This window comes from Cherax quadricarinatus, chromosome 72 (genome assembly GCF_038502225.1).
Source record: "Cherax quadricarinatus isolate ZL_2023a chromosome 72, ASM3850222v1, whole genome shotgun sequence".
NCBI lineage: Eukaryota > Metazoa > Arthropoda > Malacostraca > Decapoda > Parastacidae > Cherax > Cherax quadricarinatus.
The window spans coordinates 7113689-7135405 of NC_091363.1; the positions used below are offsets into that span (position 1 = coordinate 7113689).

The 21717-nt window shown below is 42.7% G+C and overlaps 1 protein-coding gene across 1 annotated transcript in view; it reads right to left on the reverse strand.

Annotated features, from left to right (window-relative positions):
• LOC128705173 (little elongation complex subunit 2-like) overlaps positions 1-4865 on the reverse strand; it is a 45070-nt gene extending 40205 nt beyond the window's left edge. Inside the window, 3 exon segments of the mRNA XM_070100359.1 lie at positions 1376-1483; positions 2962-3145; positions 4620-4865. Of these exon segments, the coding sequence (XP_069956460.1) occupies positions 1376-1483; positions 2962-3145; positions 4620-4660 (333 nt within the window). The 5' untranslated portion in view covers positions 4661-4865.
• Positions 4866-21717: the final 16852 nt, after the last annotated feature.

The following is a 21717-nucleotide window of genomic DNA, read 5'->3' on the forward strand; positions in this document are numbered from 1 at the left end:
TTATTTTTCAACACGCTGGCTATCTCCCACTGAGGCAGGGTTACCCAAAAAATAGAAACACTTTCACCATCATTCACACTATCACTGTCTTTGCAGAGGTACCCAGATATGACAGTTTAGATGTCACTCTAAGCAGCAAATATCCTAAATCCCTCCTTTAAAGTGCAGGCATTGTACTTCCCACCTCTAGGACTCAAGTCTGGCTAACCAGTTTCCCTGAATCCCTTCACAAAATATTACCCTGCTCACACTCTATACTCTTTGTAAAAAAATTTAATGTGTTAGTCAAGTTTAGTGTGACTGGCTGTCTCCCACTGAGGTACGGTGACCTGAAAAAGAAGAAACGCTTTCACCATCACTCACTCCATCACTGTTTTGCCAGAGGCATGTCAATACTACAGTTCATATGCCCCTCCAAACTGCAGTATCCCCACCCGTCCTTCAGAGTGTAGGCACTGTACTCCCCATCTCCAGGACTCAAGTCCTGGAGATGTTACCTTGCTCACACTCCAACAGAATATCAGGTTATAAAAAAACCACTTGCTTCTACTTACTCCTACCTAACATCCTCTTATACACCTGTTGGATGTCCAAGTCCCTTGCATACAAAATTTCCTTGACCCCTCTCCCTCCAACCTTTCTCAGGACAACCCCTACCTCTCTTCCCTCCACTACAGATTTATACACCCTCCAAGTAATCCTATTTTGTTCCATCCTCTCTAAATGACCAAACTAAGTTAACAATCCCTCCTCAGCTTCTGGATAATACTTTTAGTAACCTCGGCACCTTCTTGTATCCAAATTACAAATTCTCTGCTTAACATTCACACCACACACTGCCATCAGACACAATATATACACTGCCCTCAGCCTCCTCCTTACTGCAACATTTAAAACCCATGCTTCACAGACACATGAGTGTTGGTCTTGCCAGAAATGTTTCTCATCAAGGGAGGAAACACATTCACCATCACTCATTCAATACCTGTCTCTTGTCAGAGGTGTACATATATATTTTTTATCGCATTGACCATCTCTTACCAATTTCTCGTATACATTGTAATTCCTAAATTTATATTTACAATTACCTAAGAGATTATATATGTAAAAAAAAATAGGTTATTGCCTTATTAGTCTAAAGTTTGCCTGAAATGTTCTACATATTAAAGAGCTTTCTGCATGTGCACCTAAATGTCATTTACCTCTGTACAAACATTATATCATGCTGTAATAAAGAATCTTTATCTTTAAGGAGGGTTGACCTTTCCCCCAAAAAAAGAGGACCCACATTCACCATCGTTCATTCAATCACCATCTTTACCACCCCCCCAATTGTAATACCTGCTAGTCAAACACACACATGTTCACTGCTTACCGTTTGGTCCAGTGTACGTTTGAGATGGTCCACCTCGTGTTGTTTTGGTGCTGTTGTCGCTTCTTTATCTTCTGCTTTGGTCTCTATTTTCTCTCGCTGCATCTGAACCTGCAGAAAGAGTCATATTATCATGTGCAATATATTACATTATTCATGGGAGAGATCTAAAGCCATAGGGTTCATATAGCACCTGGAAGATGGGAGGCAATTAAATTTGATCCTAGGAAGGGGAGGGTAGGTTCAGTTCTTTGAACCTACCATCTCCTTGGATCAAGAACCTCTTGTTGCCATCAAGGCACCTCCCTCGAAGGGTGGAAAATAATTATTACTTTTATTATCATTCTTATTATTATTATTGTTATTATTATTATTATCATTACATACAAGGGAAGCACTAAATCAGTAAGGGTCATCAGTTATTTCTTTTAATAAAAGCAAAAAAAGATTATATTTTTTATCAATAAAGGAGGGGTGTTAATGTTGCAGTTTAAAAACTGTAGTGTAAAGCACCCTTCTGGCAAGACAGTGATGGAGTGAATGATGGTGAAAGTTTTTCTTTTTCAGGCCACCCTGCCTTGGTGGGAATCGGCCAGTGTGATAATAAAATACAAAAAATATAATTATTATTAGATTTATGGGAAAATGCTATCATCATAAGAGTCAACACTTGGAGAACGAGTTTTGATCCAAGGAAAATGAGTGTAGCTCCAATTCCCGGGATCAAAATTCCTTTAACAGTAACATTAGTCGCATGCCTAATTATTACATTTAGGTTAAGCACTAAACTCGTAGGGGTTGTAGGGCACCTGGAGAATGGAATGCAATCAGGTTTGATATGAGCAAGAGTAGGACAGCTGCAATTCTTTGGATCTAGAACCCTTCATGGAATGAAATCACCCCTCCCAGAAAATACAGCCTCTCCTCACTTAGCGACGTACTCGTTTACTGATGCCTTGGACTTAGAACGGGCACTCTGACCTATATTCATACCTAAATAATGTATATTAGGGCTGATTTCCTCTATTTTGTTTATTTCAATATACAGTACACTACAGTATAAACATTTAAAAATATACCAGAAATGTTATTAATGGTGCAAAAGTGATATTAAAACAATATCAAAGATGGGTGACACAAACTCACTGCCATTATAGTATGCTCCTCACTTAGCAACTAATTTGTTTAACGATGTGGTCTCAGGAACGCAACTCCGTCGTTAAGTGAGGAGAGGCTGTAGCTTAATAGAGTGCTTGCTGCTTTTGATGTTATTGTTCTTTACAGGAACAGTGCCAAGGGGTAGCAAGGGGGGCTGAAGCCCCCTACTATCTCCATCAGGCCCCTAGTTGCAGTTGCTGTAGTTGCTGTGTTTGTTGTAGTTGTATTTGTTGCAGTTGTTGTAGATGTTGCTGTTGTTATAGTTGTTGCTGTTGTTGTAGTTGCTGCTGTTGTTGTTCTTGTTTGTTGTTGTTCTTTTTGTTGTTGTAGCTGTATTTGTTGTAGTTGTAGTTACTGTTGTTGCTGATGTTTCAAGACACGATCCTGAGCCCCTCCTATAGAAAAATTCAGAAGTCACTCTGGTTCTTTACCTTTGCTATTTTATCCCAAGATTCAGCAGGGAAGTCGATGATACTAGATATGTCAGGGTCTCTGGAGATATAGCTGGGAACACCAGACCCGTCGCTGGCAAACAAACTGCAGTATTCTTGTAGCACCTCATGCGCGACGAATGGATCATTTTGACTCACTGCCGAGTATTCTTTAGTCGGGGGCCTGTAAGACAGTAATGAATATATATAAAGCTCTCTTATGAAGCTCATAGGCTCCTCTATAAGTGTAGTTTTTCATAAATGTGATTGAAAGTAAGCATCGGAAATTGAATAGCAGATACAAGTGGTTCCCAACTTAGGAAGGAGTTATGTTCCAACGAACCCATCGTAAGTTGAATACGAATATGATATGCTAAATATATAAGTATATAAATAACGGGTCACTGAATAAGTAAATAAAGAAATAATTACTGTAACTAAATACCAGTATTGAAAAATAAATAAATGAATACAAGTTAGGGACTTGCCACCTTCATGTTGGGTAATTATCTTAAGTTTCATCTCAAAAAAATTGCTTTGCCACCATCATAAAGTTGAAATGTTGTAAATCGAACCATTGTAAGTCAAGAAGTACCTGTATTATGAAGACTTCATTTCATATTCAATTTTAGATGCATTGAGCTGTTTTTTCAAACTGTATTTATAAAAAATTGTGCATGAGATGATTTACAAGAGAGATGACTAATATACAGTGGACCCCCGGTTAACGATATTTTTTCACTCCAGAAGTATGTTCAGGTGCCAGTACTGACCGAATTTGTTCCCATAAGAAATATTGTGAAGTAGATTAGTCCATTTCAGACCCCCAAACATACACGTGCAAACGCACTTACATAAATACACTTACATAATTGGTCGCATTCGGAGGTAATCGTTATGCGGGGGTCCACTGTATATTGATAAGTACATTATTATATTTATGTTAATTATTATTATAATAAAAAAGAGCTAAACCTGCAAGAGTCATACAGTGCAGATAGTTATGTTAGCTCTAAACCCATATGGATCTTTTAGTACAAGAAGTCTTGAAGGCTCACTCCTCCATTTAGTGCATCTCCATTTATGGTGATGCACTAAACCTGTCAGGGTTTAGCGCCTGTGGAATTGAAGGTAGTCAGGTCTGACCCAAGGAGGGGAACTGCTGCTTCAATTCCTTGGATCTAGAGCCCCTCATCTGCCTAAAGGAGCCCATCCTCCATGAAGGAACATAATTATGCAGGAGCGCTAAACCCGTAAGGGTTATACAGCTCCTGCTGGGAGGGGGGGAAGGTATTCAGGCTCAATTTAGGGAACTGGATCACAGATCCAATTCCCCGGATCAAGATCTCCTCACCAGCATCAAGGAACCTCCCTTTATTGACTACATTTTTTACTTATGACTTAATAAAGGTAAAAGGTCACAACTAATGTGACATTTTATTGTGGCAACGTTTCGCTCTCCAGCAACTTGACAAAGTTCCTGGAGAGCGAAACGTTGCCACAAAAAAAAGTCACATTAATTGTACTTGTGTCCTTTTACTTTTTCTCCCAACATTATTACACTTAATAAATCCCAGTGGGCGAAACGTTGCCAATAGATGATCACATTATACTCGTCTCTATTTTTCCACTATTTATAATAATAAAAAAATGCTTACTTAAAGAGCTGAGGAATAAAATATAATTTCCCAGGATTCATTACGATGTTATCCCTTAATAATAGACGATGGAGCGCCCGTGTGGGTTTACAGCAGCGTGGTATTAGTCTTCAAGATCACTAAGGCCTAAGATATACCGAGGCCTACCTCCTTGGCAGGGAATTTTACCCAAATCTTGGCAAAAATAATTGTGTCCACATCACATGGTCTGTCCTCAGTGTTGAGGGGTTATAGAGCAGCTGATAACTTGCACCGTATCGAACCCGGCCTTCCAGCACACCTGGAGAGGGTTCCGGGGGTCAACGCCCCCTTGACCCGGTCTGTGACCAGGCCTCATGGTGGATCAGAGCCTGGTTAACCAGGCTGTTACTGTTGGCTGCACGTAAACAGACGTACAAGCCACAGCCCGGCTGGTCAGGTACTGACTTTAGGTGCCTGTCCAGTGCCTTCTTGAATTATTATTATTATTATAATCAAGGGGGAAGCGCTAAACCCAGAGGATTATACAGCACCTGGGGGAGGGGATGTGGAAGGCATTCAGGCTTAATTCGGGGAACTGGAGCACAGATCCAATTCCCTAAATCAAGAGCCCCTCACCAACATCAAGGAACCTTCCTTGAGGGGTGCCTTCTTGAAGACAGCCAGGGGTAAGATAGGAAGAAGTAGGTAGTTGGTTTAGAAAGACACGTAAGCAAACACTATGACATATTTATTAGAAAACGTTTCCGTCCCGGGACCTTCATCACTTCTAACATACAGAGGTAGAAAGACATTATATATATGGGCGGAGAGTGAGGTGTCTTTCTACCTCTGCATGTTAGAAGTGATCAAGGTCCCAGGACCGAAACGTTTTCTAATAAATATGTCATAGTGTTTGCTTACGTGTCTTTCTAAACCAATTTGTCGGTATTTATTACCAAGGTTTATACCAAGTAGGTAGTAATCTGAGGGTGAGTGGAACCAGTCACTGGAGATCGAAGTTCGTTTCCACGGTGTCCTGGGGGTCTGGGAACACCTAACTCTACAACACCAAGTTAACTCTACGCTTTGTATATTCTCACGGCAGCAATAATAATTGGAGATTGTTGCAAGAGCCATTTGTGAGCCTGGGAGAATCAGTTGGGGCGTCTGCGTCACTAAATGACAGGATGGATAATGAGAACCTTCAAAACTAGGGATGCCAAGCCCATGATGACACTCTTCAGGTCACTTGTTCTATCTAGGCTGGAATATTGCTGCACACTAGCAGCACCTTTCAAGGCAGGTGAAATTGCTGACCTAGAAAATGTACAGAGAACTTTCACGGCGCGCATAACGGAGATAAAACACCTCAATTACTGGGAGCGCTTGAGGTTTCTAAACCTGTATTCCCTGGAACGCAGGAGGGAGAGATACATGATTATATACACCTGGAAAATCCTAGAGGGACTAGTACCGAACTTGCACACGAAAATCACTCACTACGAAAGCAAAAGACTTGGCAGACGATGCACCATCCCCCCAATGAAAAGCAGGGGTGTCACTAGCACGTTAAGAGACCATACAATAAGTGTCAGGGGCCCGAGACTGTTCAACTGCCTCCCAGCACACATAAGGGGGATTACCAACAGACCCCTGGCAGTCTTCAAGCTGGCACTGGACAAGCACCTAAAGTCAGTTCCTGATCAGCCGGGCTGTGACTCGTACGTTGGTTTGCGTGCAGCCAGCAGCAACAGCCTGGTTGATCAGGCGCTGATCCACCAGGAGGCCTGGTCACAGACCGGGCCGCGGGGGCGTTGACCCCCGAAACTCTCTCCAGGTAAACTCCAGGATCAAACTCTGTAGCATTGGCTAACTCATGCTGTATTTGAGGCAAATCTGAATTGGAAGTTACAAATGATACTTGAGGATTTCTCAATACCTGTCGTGTACGTAGGGAATAACGACATTCAGGTTGATCGTCTGACTGAGTATCAGAGGAAGAGAGTACAGGATCAGGAGGACTGTCAGAGTCTGTCACATTAGTCTGGGTTGGAACATCATTATCATCACATACTAACTTCATATGATCTAAATGCGATTATTTATACTGACCAGTACTAATCTCTCTAACCTTATACTTATTACCAGTAATATGTTCAACTACTCGATAAGGACCAACAAACTTTTGATCAAGCTTTGGCATTGCAGACGTTTTGTTAAAGTTAATCAGCATAACTCTCGAACCTACTTTGATTTTGGATGGCTTTGCTCGAGTGTTTGCGACTCTTGTAAATTCTGCTGTTGATTTATGAAGTGTTTCACGGATTCTTCTAAAAACACCTTGAGCTAAGCTGGTACGAGTTGCTATGAAATCATCAGGGTTGTAATTTGGTTTCGGATTAGAATATAACAACTCATAAGGCAAACGTTTATCTACACCATACAATGCATAATGTGGAGTGTCACCTATAGAAACATTGTAAGCAGAATTTATAGCACACTGCACATCAGGTATAAACATCAAAATGGTATACAATACCGACAGGTTGTTAGGTAAGACACATATGCAACAGTTAGACAACTTTATTCCGAAACGTTTCGCCTACACAGTAGGCTTCTTCAGTCGAATACAGAAAGTAGGCAGGAACAGTAGAGATGTGAAGACGATGTAATCAGTCCATCACCCTTAAAGTCGTAGAATTTGAGGTTGTCAGTCCCTCGGCCTGGAGAAGTTCAGTTCCATAGTCAGATAGTTCCTGACTATGGAACTGAACTTCTCCAGGCCGAGGGACTGACAACCTCAAATTCTACGACTTTAAGGGTGATGGACTGATTACATCGTCTTCACATCTCTACTGTTCCTGCCTACTTTCTGTATTCGACTGAAGAAGCCTACTGTGTAGGCGAAACGTTTCGGAATAAAGTTGTCTAACTGTTGCATATGTGTCTTACCTAACAACATCAGGTATAACTTCATCCCAAGTTTCACTGTTGGGATTGATAGTGGCTCTCAAGACATCAAGTACTTTCTTATTGGTTCGTTCCGCTAACCCATTGCTGGCAGGATGATGAGGAACAATGGTGGATTTAGAGATCTAGTACAAGGTACACAAATTTTCAAGAATCTCATTACAGAATTCACCTCCATTATCTGTTACTAGTGACTTAGGGGTGGTATGCCTGCAGATAAAGCGTTCTTTAAACACTTTAGCTACTGTCTCGGCAGTCTTATCTGCAATAGGAACTAACTCACAATATCTGGTGAAATGGTCTACCATAACACACAGATGTTTGTTGCCTTGGAGGGAACATTGGAAATTAGTTAACAAATCTAGCGCAACTCTTTCCCAAGGTTCGCTAGTAGTTGGATATACTTGGATTGGGTTAGGACCATTAGCATTGCCTTTATGTTGCATGCAGACACTACATTTCTTAACATACTCAGAAATATCAGTTGCCATACGAGGCCAAAAGTATTTCAATCTGGCTTGTTTTACTGAACGATCCATACCAGGGTGTGCAACACCTGGTACATCGTGAACTAGCTGTAAGGCTACATTCACTAGTGACTGTGGAATTACTAACTGGTATACTCTTCTGCTAGGAGTACCCAACTCGGCTGTTCGATACAGTAATTCTTGGTTCATGACAAAGTCACTGATGGGTGCTGGTGGCTTCACAGTCAGAATAAGATCTTCCTGGAGCAGGAATCGAATCACACCAGACCACATGGGATCTGTTCGTTGAGCATTCTTTACATCTTCAGCACTAAATGGAGGGTCTGCAGTTACTATACTAACATGTCGCGATAAGGCATCTGCAACTACATTTGACTTGCCAGGTAAATGCTCAAAGGTGGGATTGAACTCTTGGATAGTCAAGGTCCATCTGGCTAACCTTCCAGTAGGTTGTTTGTTCTGGAATAAGGGTATCAGTGGAGCATGGTCTGTCAAGACATGAACAGAGTACTGATAAATAATGTCTCGGAAGTGCTTTAAAGACCATACTATTGCTAAAGCTTCTTGCTCAGTTACTGTATAATTACGTTCAGCCTTCGTAAGGACTCGGCTAGCAAATGCAACTGCGTTGTACTTGCCATCGGTCTTCTGAGCTAGTACGGCACCTATGCCAATTGAACTAGCATCAGTTGTCAGATAGAAGGGCTTAGAAAAATCTGGAAATTTCAAAATTGGAGCAGATGTTAGCTTTTCTTTTAGAGTGTGGAATGCTCTTTCTTGACGGAAGGTCCAAACAAAAGGAGCATCTTTCTTAAGCAACTCAGTTAGAGGAGCAGCTATGGAAGAAAAATTGGCAATGAAAGATCTATAAAAACCTGCTAAGCCCACAAAGGATCTTACGGCATCAGCAGTTTTGGGAGTTGGAAAATTTAGTACTGCAGTTACTTTACTTTGGTCAGTCGTAACCCCTCTAGGAGTGACTACGTGACCAAGAAACTTAATTTCTGATCTGAAAAATTGACATTTAGACAGTTTGATCTTTAAATTGGCTTCTTCAAGCTTACCAAGTACTACATCAAGTCTTTTCAAGTGTGTATCCACGTCTTTAGACATGACGATTACGTCATCTAAGTACACCATAAGTGCATTACCTATGAGACCTCTAAAGATATTAGTCATGAGCCTTGAGAACGTGATAGGGGAAGATCGTAATCCAAACGCCATATGGAGGAAGTGATAATGACCTGTAGGAGTGGAGAATGCAGTTAGCTCTTGGCTGTCCTCGTGAAGAGGGACTTGCCAAAACCCTTGTAACAAATCTAGGGTTGAAAAGACTTTGTTATCTCCGATATTACGTAAAAGATCACCCAGTACTGGGAGTGGAAAGCGATCTGGAATGGTTTTCGCATTTAACTTCCTAAAGTCAATCACTGGGCGCCAAGTACCATCCTTCTTAGGTACTAGTATCAAGGGTGCATTCCAAGGTGAATTGCTAGGTGCAATAACTCCATCATCAAGCATTTGATTGATCAATTCTTCTGCGACAGCAACTTGTGAATGAGGCATTCTGTACGCAGGTATGTAGATAGGTCTAGTACCAGGTTCAAGTGGAATACGATGGGACAATAAGTTCGTTATACCCATCTTCTCACCTGGTAAAGCAATGGCTTTACGACGTTTGTTCAACAGAGTCAACAAACGCTTGACTTCATCTGGGAAGTCAGTGGGAGCTAAGTCTTTCCCCTCAACTGGTGGAACAGATTGATCCAGTGAAGTGGATGAGGTCTCCCCGGCAGAAATAGCACCGACCCACTGGTCAGGTGACAACTCATCCTCTACCTGAACAGGGTAAGGATAGTGAACAAGGTCAACAAGATTGGTATTTGCTCTGAGGCGAACACTGTGACCAGAAGTGTTGGCCAGGTAGAAATGGATCTTACTATCTCTTACAACATGTAAGGATGGTTCAACAAATAGGCCTTTTACTTTGCAGGAATCACTGTCAACTAGGACGTTATCACCATCTGGAACACTAGGAACAACAACAGACACTCTAGTGAGAGCACTAGCCGCAACAGAGACGTCTTTCTGCAGACGGCATGTGACATCAACAAGAGATGGCATTACTAGTTGCAAGTAATTGTTTTCCGACAAGGCGTCCCCTGTGGAGAAACTACTACTCGAACTAGCAGTCATTGCAGGGATAGGTTGTGCACTCAAGGCAATCTGAGTGTCCTCGGACACTTGAGGCATCGGACTATCCTGCAAGTCTGAAGGTATAGGTGGAACACTGATGGGAGTGACAGAATTACCAGTGCCTGACCGCTTGGGTACGCTACTGGAGAATGCATTAGCTTGTAAGGACTTAATCCGTACATCATACTCTGCAGCAGTATAACAGATTTCTGATCCAAGCTGGTAACCCCAGAATGGAACGATCAAGTCGTCAATTTGGGCATGCCATCGATAAGGGTTGAGCACAATGCGTAAGTCTCGCATGGAAGCAAATCCCAGTAGAAGGTCACCAGGGAAAGTAATCTGGTCGACAACAAGGAAGGAAGCAGTGAAGTCTCTACCTTGGATAGAAAAGGTTAGGGAAGTCCGACCTCGGACACGCAGGTGAGAACCAGCTACTCCACTAAGGGAGGACACATGAGTCGGTTCTACGAGAAGGACATGTCGTAACTGCTTATCCTTAAACAAACTAGACCTAATAATATTGACTTGCGCACGAGAGTCCATGAACAAATGAACGGGCGCATTATAAACAGATGCTTGCACTATAGGGCCTATGGTTGCATTGGAAGTTATGTGCAAACAAAAATGTGGATTGTCATCAGAAAAAACTTGTTCCACTTCATCCCCAAAATCATCTATGTCAGAGACATGTGAAGCAACATCATCAGCAGGATTGTCATTCTCGAGACTGCTTAAGGCTTCAAAGGAATTGTGAACGGGGATGGTGTACTCATTATCACCTACTGTCACCATGGGACGGTTTGACTGGGGCGCTCGAATTCCCCCGAATTGGAAGAACGAGCCTGGTTCTGGTTAGTTTGAGAATTGGAAGAATGAGCCTGATTCTGGTTATTTTGAGAACCACAATATCTGTTTCCTCTACGGGTTCTGCGGTTGGAACGGCCACGGAAAGACCTAGAGTACTGAAGGTTATAGAGAGCATTGCACTCAGATGTGTCATGTCCATGTATTCTATGATAAGTACAGTAGGAAAGATCTGGGTACTCATCATCAGTACGACGTCTCTTAGGGTAACTATCAGGACAATTAATTGCAATATGGCCACGGAAACCACAGTTGTAACAATTCCGCCGACTATGGTTACTGAATGTACTATGAATACTACGAGGTGTATAACGACTCTGTACACTGGTTCTTGGTGATCTCTGAGATGGTTGACGACCACGATTTGTCTCTGTGGCGCAAACAAGAGGTGGTGCAGACTGAGGCATATGTGTGACATTACTTTTGATACAAGGGAAAGTACCCTGGGGGCACAAGGAACGTACATGATTTAAGGCTGTAAGTGGTTCCATCGTCACAGTTGGAGGATGAGCCTCATAAGCACACACGGAAGCAGGTGGCATTAGTTCTTTAATTGCTCCAAAAGCTGCCATTTTAGCAAACGATGCTGTGGATGGTTTATCCTCGTCAGGGACAAAAGATGATGATTGGACAGCATTGATAAAAGATGATAAAAGTTTGTCTAATCTAACAGCAAATGCACTCAACGATTCATTACTCATGGGTGTAGCATTCACTAGTTTCCTAAGAACGACATATAGATCAGCTGTTTTTACTGGGAAAAGGAAAGAACGAATCAGTTCCTCATATTGTGACCACTTAGTAAGATTCCTGAAGTCTCGCATATCAAGGAGATCAACAACGTGAACAGCAGCAGGGGATCGATAAAGAGCTTCTTTAGCAAGTCTGATAAGACTTTCCTCTGAAGGAGGACCTTCAACTAGAGCACTAGCACGAGAACGAATGGCCGCAAACCATGCTTCAAGACTATGTACATGGCCATTGAATAAAGGTAACGCATCAAGGGAATCACGAGTATAACTATAGTATCTCGGTGTCTGGGTCGGTCTGTCAGTCGGTAAGGAACTGTGAGGACTGATGACTGGGGCAACAGTAGCCTGAGAGGTCTGAGTGTCGACATTCACTAAAGTATCACTTGACGGTATGTGAGACATTGGTACACAGTCTGCGAAAAAATTAGAGGAATGAGACACTGCTGGCATACAAAAAAAAAGACACACATAGAAATAAATGGATAATTTGGTATACTGGGGTGAATATCACTGCGTGAAATACAATGACAATTACTGGAGAATACAACGCTGAAAGAATACAATAAAAAAATTGAATCACTTCACACAGAGTGACTGACTGGTACACTACACAATAATACTTACTAGAGACAGGAGTAGCATAAAGAAAAAAAAAACACAGATAAAAAAAATATAAGATGAGTGAAAACACTGAAAAACACAAGGTTTAGAGTACACAAGAAATTTACTATAAATGTCTCACACATGCAAATGTCTTTAAATGCAAGAAAAATGTCTCTAAACAGAAAATTATCACTGAAGTCTGTAGTAGTCGGGTGATTACTGGGGATGAGGGTAGGGTGTAGGTTGTCCTGCGCGGTGATGACTGACGCCTCCTACACTCACTGTTGTCGGAAGAAATGCGCTCACTCGGTGGACTCCCATAATGGGGTTTTTGACCAATTATGTGAGCCAAAACAGTAGTAGGACCCGGTACAAGGGTGCAAACAACCACAGGTAGATGAGGTGGGTGTCTGGTGGTGGGTGGCTGGTGGTGGGTGGCTGGTGGCTGGTGGTGGGAGTGGTGGAGGTAGAGTGTGGTGGGTGAGAGTATGGTGGGTGAGAGACTCTCGCTGGGGCACTGCCGCGCACCCCACTCTACCCACGAAGGTGGCTTGATAAGCCACTCTATGCCACAGGAATGGTGAAAACCACTCTTAGCATCCAACAGGGAGCACAAAGCGATATAGACAATACTTCAGAGGAACTTGGCTTACTTCTTACTGCGTGGCTTACTTCTCTCTCTCAGCTGGGTTAGAAGCTGGGTTGGCTGACTGGCTTACCCCACAAGAATGGCTGACTGGAAGACGTGTAACGATGCACAAAGCACGGAGGAGCAGTTGGATGACAGGAGACAGGCTGGATGATAGGCTGACTGGCGTTCACTTCCACAGTCTGGCTTACTGACTGGCTTAATTGCAAAATCCGGGTCAACCCCTCGGAGATTGAAGCAATTAGCACACGAACTAAGCCAGGAAGCTTGAAACGGCTGCAACAGGCTTGCAGGCTGAAGGTAGTGAGTGAGGGTAAGGCGGCTGGCTGGAGGTTCACCTTTGACCCTGCCGGCTACTCACAAACAGACTTCTAACGTCTTGAATTACTCGTAAAAACTAAATCCACGCTCCACACCGGTGCCACCATTTATCATGTGGGAGTTCGACACGTGGATTAGGTAAGAAGTACTCACGTAGGCTGGTATTACATATAATTACAGACAAGGTGGCTTGCGCCCTTACAGCCGTGACCTGCCTCCTTGCTCACTCTCGTATCACTGACTGACTGGCCGCCCAGTACCCATATGTGAGAGGGTCTTTGAATACTGCCAGGTCAGCACATGAGTTCAGACAGTGACTCAGGCAGAGACGGTTGGTCGTGAGTCAACTGGCAGAGTGGTTACTGGTAACTGGTTACTACTACTGAGATTAGTGATACATTCTAGTTGGTCTGAGAGATTGTCCTCATCGCTTCCGGGCCGTGTGGACAGGCTGCGCAGTGGCTCCTGAATCAACTGGTTTACTGCGCAGTTTTCCTGTTTTGTGCTTACAACATGGCGGATCGCATTGGACGCCGGGTGAGCACTGTTTGTGTGGAATTGGTGCGTGTCACGAATACAGGAACAGCCATGCACGTGTTACTGCCTGCCATCATCAGTGAGGTATATGGAATACCGAACGAAGAATTATATGGAGTAGCAGTAAATGGTGTGTCAAGAATTTTCATCAAATTTAAAGACGCAGGATTCTACGCAAGCATAATCAACAAATATCAAGAGAAAAGGCTAGCAGTGAACACTATGGTTGAAGTCTGCTTACATGATGTGTCCAGCTATGTGACGTGGGTGAAAGTACGAAACGTGCCTTTTGAGGCGACAGAGCATGATGTGATGGCGGTGTTTAGCAGCTATGGAAAAATCCACTCAGCAGTGATGGGGGTGTGGCAAAATGGACCTTATGAGGGGCTACCTGAAGGATCATTTATGCTGAAAATGACGTTGAGGCAGCCAATTCCATCATACGTATTTATGGAGGTCTTCCGGACGCAGGTCTACGTGTACTACTCAGGGCAGCGGAAGACTTGCAGATTATGTGGTTCTTTTGAACATATGGCGGCCCAATGCTATAAAAAAACTGGACAGAGGGAACAGGTACCAGTGATCTTACATCAGAGGAATGTTGTGGGGGTGTTGGAGGAAGGAGTAAGGCCAAACAAGAATCCTTGCCGATGGAGTGACGAAGTGGATAGGGCTGAGGCGACTATGGAGGAAAGTGCAACACTAACAGTTGATAAGGGACAGACGACATCGACGTCTGATGAGGAGGGTACGGGCCAACAGGATGGCTTGCTGGAGGAAGTACTAAGTTCCTGTTTGCATGACGTTGAGGAGGGACAGGAGGATGAAGGGTGTAACCTGGTGCAGGCGACAGTGCAGCAAGATCAGGAGGTTGGGAATCCTGTGTGCACTAATGTTAATGTGCACAACGTTGTGGCAGAGGTCCATAGGGCAGAAAAAACAGGTGACGAGGTGTGTGGGGAGGGAAGTTTTATAAATATAAAGGAAGGGAGGAGGCGAGGTGGAGGTACGGTTTACAGAATTATTTGGAACAGCAGCTCAATGAGTGTTACATGAGAGAGGAGGGGAAGTCTCTTGAAGAAATATCAGGACTAAGAGAGAGACTAAGGGAAATGCATAATGAAAGATTTGATGAATTAAGGGTAAGGGCAGGTATGGATGCCGTGCTATGGGGAGATAAACCGTCGGGTAGTGTGTTAAGAAGTTTTCGGATTAGACAACGAGTCCACTATATAACTTTTAGAGGTTAGTGACGATTTGGAAGATTATACTAAGGGGCAAATGTTGGTGACAACTGAGGGGATAAGTAATTATGCGGACTATTGGTTTAAAAGGAAATGGGAAAAGGGTAACGTGGGGATAGTTAATAAAGAAAGAGGAGGGGTGAAGGCCTTGGGGAAAGGTGGGAAGGACAGAGGGGGATTGGATGGAATAATAAGTATGGAAGAAGTGAAAGAGGCGGTGTTCAATTTAAGTAAGGGGAAAGCACCGGGAATTGATGGGCTTTCCAATGATTTTTATAGAGTGCATTGGGAAACCATAAATGTTTGTTTGGTTCAGGTATTGAATTGTATGCTGAAGGAAGGGAAATTGGGAACGTCACAAAGGACGGGTGTGGTCGTGCTTGTAAAGAAAAAGAGGGAGGGGAGAACACTGATCACATACAGGGCCATATCTTTAATGTGTACGGATTATAAGATTTTTGCGAAGATTCTAGGGAACAGGATGAAGGTAATAGGTGGTATTGTGCACAAGGGTCAGTTGGGAATTCCGGGTCGTAGTATGAGGGATGGACATAGTCGTATTAGGGAATTTTTGCAGGGTTGTAAGGGTGGTGGAATTTTGGGCATTGATTGGGAGAATGCTTATGACGGTGTGAATAGGGAGTACATGGTTGACACTTCAAGGCTTACGGGTTTTGGGGAGGGAATAGTAAAATGGGTGAAGACCTTGTATGCAGAAGCTACGATTCAGGTGCAAATTAATGGTAGGTTGGGTAGCGTGTTGAAAATGGAGAAAGGTTTGAGACAGGGGTGTCCTATGTCTCAAATTCTGTTTGCATATATGCAACACCCGTTTTATGGAATGGTTGAGGAAGCAACAACATTACAGGAGGAGGGGTCGGGGTTCACAGAGGTAGTTGGTTATGTAGATGACACAACAATACTGATCAGTGATGTCGAAGGTTTGCAAAAGGTGGAGAGAGTAATGAGGTTTTTTGGAGAGGCGTCAGGCATGCGTGTCAACAGAGCCAAATCGAAATTATTAGAGATAGGAGATTGGGTGGGGGTAGAATGGGGGTGGAGTTTGGATGGGATGTGACTGAACAGCTGAAAATTTGTGGGATTATCTATATGGCAGATGAGCAAGTGGCTAGACTGAGGAATTCGGAATTGGTAGGAGAGAAAGTTGTACAACGGATTAGGAACCTAAGAGCGAAGGATGTTACTTTAATGCAAAGGGCATTAATAATAAATTCATTGGTTTATAGTAAAGTGTGGAACGTGGCAGTAGTGTATCCTTTACGGGAACAGGAGATAAAGGAGATACAGAGGAGGGTGCTTCGTTATATATGGGGTTTTGGACGAGCATGGCTAAGTAAAGAGGTGGTTATGACGAATGTGCGCAGAGGGGGAGTAGGGCTTTTGATGCTAGGACCGAGGGTTAAGGCCATGTATGTTAAACAGAAGTACGTAAGGGAGGTGGGGTAAAAGGGGTGAGGGTCGGGAGGGTGATGGGGGATGTACGACGATGGTGGGGTGGAAAGGACTTATTGGAATGTGAAAATATGCTAAGGGTTATGTTAGTAATAGGTGAGGTGAAAAAGCTCAAGGTGGGAAGGTTGGTAGAGATGAGTAGGAAACCAGAAGTCATGCAAGGGGTGGCGGTATACCCTTTGTATGATTGGGGTACGATTTGGCATGATTTCCAGAAACTTAGATTAATGCCGAGGGTAAGGGAGTTAGTTTATAGGTTTGTAATGGGAATTTTAGCGTCAAAGCAGGCTTTGTGTGTGATGGGTTTGGTAAAGGAGGCGAAATGCGAACATTGTGAGGAATCGGAAACAGCTTTTCATGCCGTATATTTTTGTAGGGAGTTGGGGCAGGTACGGGTGTGGCTGGCTAGAGTCTTCAAGTTAATGGGTGGGGGCAATGTAGAGCTCCTGCGTGCCCTAACTTTAGAGGTAAGGGGGGTGTCTGAGGTTGTAAATATAGCCATTCTGTACATTGTGACAGATTTCTTGTTTTATTCCTGGAGCTTGAAGGAAAAAGGTGGGGGGATTAGGGTAAGGGCAATTGCAGCAGGAATTTATCGCACAGTATGTAGAAATAAACTCATTTATGGTAACAGGTGGGCATATAGAAATATAACGGTAAGGGGACTCAGTAATTTGGTTACTTAAGTACTAATGGACCATTTTCCTTTTCTAGAGCGAATTATGACCATAATGAAGGATACGTAAATGTGGTAGGATTGTCATGAGTTGTACGGGAGGGGATGACATGTCAGATGTGGTGTAATTGGAGAGTTTTCTTGTGTGTGAATGTTTTAGTTTAACCATGTGTTGAAAGACAAGAGGTCATTGATGATCATAGTTTTAATAAGGTAAATGATCTTTGTAAGTGAGACAACTACAAGAGGGAACATCAAAGCATTGTTAACATTTCGGTATAAAGGATACAGAGTAATCATGTTTTTCTCAAAATTATTCAATTGCCTTGCTTTTTTCCTAATAAAGGATTAAAATATAAGGTTGTAAAAGTTTTATCTATTGTTGTGTTAATATGTGTGTATGAGTCGGTGCGGGTATGTGTGATCGAGTATATACGCAATTGTATATATATGCAAGAGTATAGGGATGTATGTTACCAATTTTTAAAAGTCTGCCTTCTGTGTAAGGCGACCTTTTAGCATGTGCATATAATGTTATTGTGAGATATAAGGAACTCACTAGTTTTAGTTAGTAATATGTAACATACACCGTGAATTTAGAACCTAACATGGGGGGGGGATTAAAGGGGGGAGATTGTGTGTTGTCAGGAAGAGAAAGGTTTATGGGGGATAATTATAACTGAAGTTTAAGTTCATATGGTTAACCATGGTTGTCCATTTCATACATATTATTAAAAATGTCAGAGGATATATAATATGGGAAGTGGTCATCTTATCAGAGGGCTTTTTCCATGGTATAGTAGGAATATATATACAGGATGAAGCAACTATTTAGGGAATATTTTGTATTGTTTGTATATTAAGAGATACGAAATGACATATGCATGAGAGGATCTAAGTCATTGTTAACAATGGCAACTGTCATCAATTGGATGAGTTTGAATTTTAATTTTAACTGAAGGGAAAAAACTTTAGTTGATACATGAAATGATGTAATATTCTTAGGTCATACTGCATGTTGAAAGATGGAAGGAATACCTTCAGGGTTTTTCGACATTGTTTGAAGGCATAACCGTCCGCAGGAGGACATGTGTATAATGGTTATGGTGTTTACCTGGAGTTTACCTGGAGAGAGTTCCGGGGGTCAACGCCCCCGCGGCCCGGTCTGTGACCAGGCCTCCTGGTGGATCAGAGCCTGATCAACCAGGCTGTTACTGCTGGCTGCACGCAAACCAACGTACGAGCCACAGCCCGGCTGGTCAGGAACCGACTTTAGGTGCTTGTCCAGTGCCAGCTTGAAGACTGCCAGGGGTCTGTTGGTAATCCCCCTTATGTATGCTGGGAGGCAGTTGAACAGTCTCGGGCCCCTGACACTTATTGTATGGTCTCTTAACGTGCTAGTGACACCCCTGCTTTTCATTGGGGGGATGTTGCATCGTCTGCCAAGTCTTTTGCTTTCGTAGTGAGTGATTTTCGTGTGCAAGTTCGGTACTAGTCCCTCTAGGATTTTCCAGGTGTATATAATCATGTATCTCTCCCACCTGCGTTCCAGGGAATACAGGTTCAGGAACCTCAAGCGCTCCCAGTAATTGAGGTGTTTTATCTCCGTTATGCGCGCCGTGAAGGTTCTCTGTACATTTTCTAGGTCAGCAATTTCACCTGCCTTGAAAGGTGCTGCTAGTGTGCAGCAATATTCCAGCCTAGATAGAACAAGTGACCTGAAGAGTGTCATCATGGGCTTGGCCTCCCTAGTTTTGAAGGTTCTCATTATCCATCCTGTCATTTTTCTAGCAGATGCGATTGATACAATGTTATGGTCCTTGAAGGTGAGATTCTCCGACATGATCACTCCCAGGTCTTTGACGTTGGTGTTTCGCTCTATTTTGTGGCCAGAATTTGTTTTGTACTCTGATGAAGATTTAATTTCCTCGTGTTTACCATATCTGAGTAATTGAAATTTCTCATCGTTGAACTTCATATTGTTTTCTGCAGCCCACTGAAAGATTTGGTTGACGTCCGCCTGGAGCCTTGCAGTGTCTGCAATGGAAGACACTGTCATGCAGATTCGGGTGTCATCTGCAAAGGAAGACACGGTGCTGTGGCTGACATCCTTGTCTATGTCGGATATGAGGATGAGGAACAAGATGGGAGCGAGTACTGTGCCTTGTGGAACAGAGCTTTTCACCGTAGCTGCCTCGGACTTTACTCTGTTGACGACTGTTCTCTGTGTTCTGTTAGTGAGGAAATTATAAATTCATCGACCGACTTTTCCTGTTATTCCTTTAGCACGCATTTTATGCACTATTACGCCATGGTCACACTTGTCGAAGGCTTTTGCAAAGTCTGTATATATTACATCTGCATTCTTTTTGTCTTCTAGTGCATCTAGGACCTTGTCGTAGTGATCCAATAGTTGAGACAGACAGGAGCGACCTATTCTAAACCCCATGTTGCCCTGGGTTGTGTAACTTATGGGTTTCTAGATGGGTGGTGATCTTGCTTCTTAGGACCCTTTCAAAGATTTTTATGATATGGGATGTTAGTGCTATTGGTCTGTAGTTCTTTGCTGTTGCTTTACTGCCCCCTTTGTGGAGTGGGGCTATGTCTGTTGTTTTTAGTAACTGTGGGACGACCCCCGTGTCCATGCTCTCTCTCCATAGGATGGAAAAGGCTCGTGATAGGGGCTTCTTGCAGTTCTTGATGAACACGGAGTTCCATGAGTCTGGCCCTGGGGCAGAGTGCATGGGCATGTCATTTATCGCCTGTTCGAAGTCATTTGGCGTCAGGATAACATCGGATAGGCTTGTGTTAACCAAATTCTGTGGCTCTCTCATAAAAAATTAATTTTGATCTTCGACTCTCAGTCTGGTTAGCGGCTTGCTAAAAACTGAGTCATATTGGAGTTCACTTTTGTATGATTTACAGTTTATATTCAAATTTTGTATGTAGTTTCGTTTTTAATAAAAATAAAACAAAAAAGATTAACCAGAGTATCTCAGTTTCCCTTTCTCGATGTTGGTAAAGGGTTCTTAATCCGAGGAATTAGAGCTACTTTTCCCTTTCCTTGCCCCTCAGGGGCAGTTCCTTGATGCCGGTGAGGGGCTCTTGATCTGTGGCGCCCTTTGTATCAAACCTCAATACTCTCAATTACCCTCCCCCACCCCCGTAGGAGCTGTATGACCCCTTACGTTTTAGCGCTCACCCATGAATGTGATAAATCCCTTTCCTTGGATTAATCTGTGTAACCCATACGGACTTAAGGATTCCCTATGAAGACGATAATTTGTCAATTTTTATCAAATTTGAAAGGTATATCTAGGTGTATATTCACTTTCATCGCTATTTTACTGGTGATGTACATTATTATAATTATTATAATCATGGGGAAGGGCTAAACCCATAGGATCATGCAGCGTCTGTGGGGGGGGATGGAAAGTATTCAGGCTTAATTCAAGGAAATGGAGCACAGATCCAATTCCCATGATCAAGAGCCCCTCACCATCGTCAAGGAACCTTGACGATGGTGAGGGGTGGTGATGTACAGATATTATTCAACTATAACGCTAGGCTTGAGCCACGATACTCCTCTCATTGTATATTTTAAGTTTAATCATACAGTTCCTTACTGATAAGTTAATTATTAAACCTGTCGACGACACGAGGGTCAGTTCGCCTATATACTAAATTTAATGAACGATTTTATCCCTAAAATAAGGATTAAAGTAAACTCATTGTATATACTTGTGTGAGGGGGATGCTTGTGCACTCGCCTATTGGCATGTGTGTGTATATATATATATATATATATATATATATATATATATATATATATATATATATATATATATATATATATATATATATATATATATATATATATATATATATATATATATATATATATATATATTGTGTGGGACTATACATGTGCATCTACCTTGGCTGATACCTATCTCCAATACACCAGGGAGGAAGGAGGGGCAGCTGCCAGCTTCAGGGAGTCCCAAACGTCTAGAAAATATGGAGAACTTGCCCATCATTATATGTTTGTTCCCATGTGGTGGAGACGGAAAAAACAAAAATAGAAAAGCCAGATACAGCGATTGATAAACAAAGAGGTCGACTGTACGTCATTGTAGGAGCTGCCAGATATCACCGGCTCTTCAACACGCAAGTTATACTTTTGTATCAGTCAAATCACATATTACTCGGGTAGATAATTTCCAGTAGATCCTTCATGTGTTAGCTCAAATCACCGACCAGTATGTTTTAAATAAGTGTCCCACTGATCAGAGCAGATCGACTGGTCCGAACCCTTGACTGGTCCGAACCCTTGACTGGTCCGAACCCGGGACTGGTTT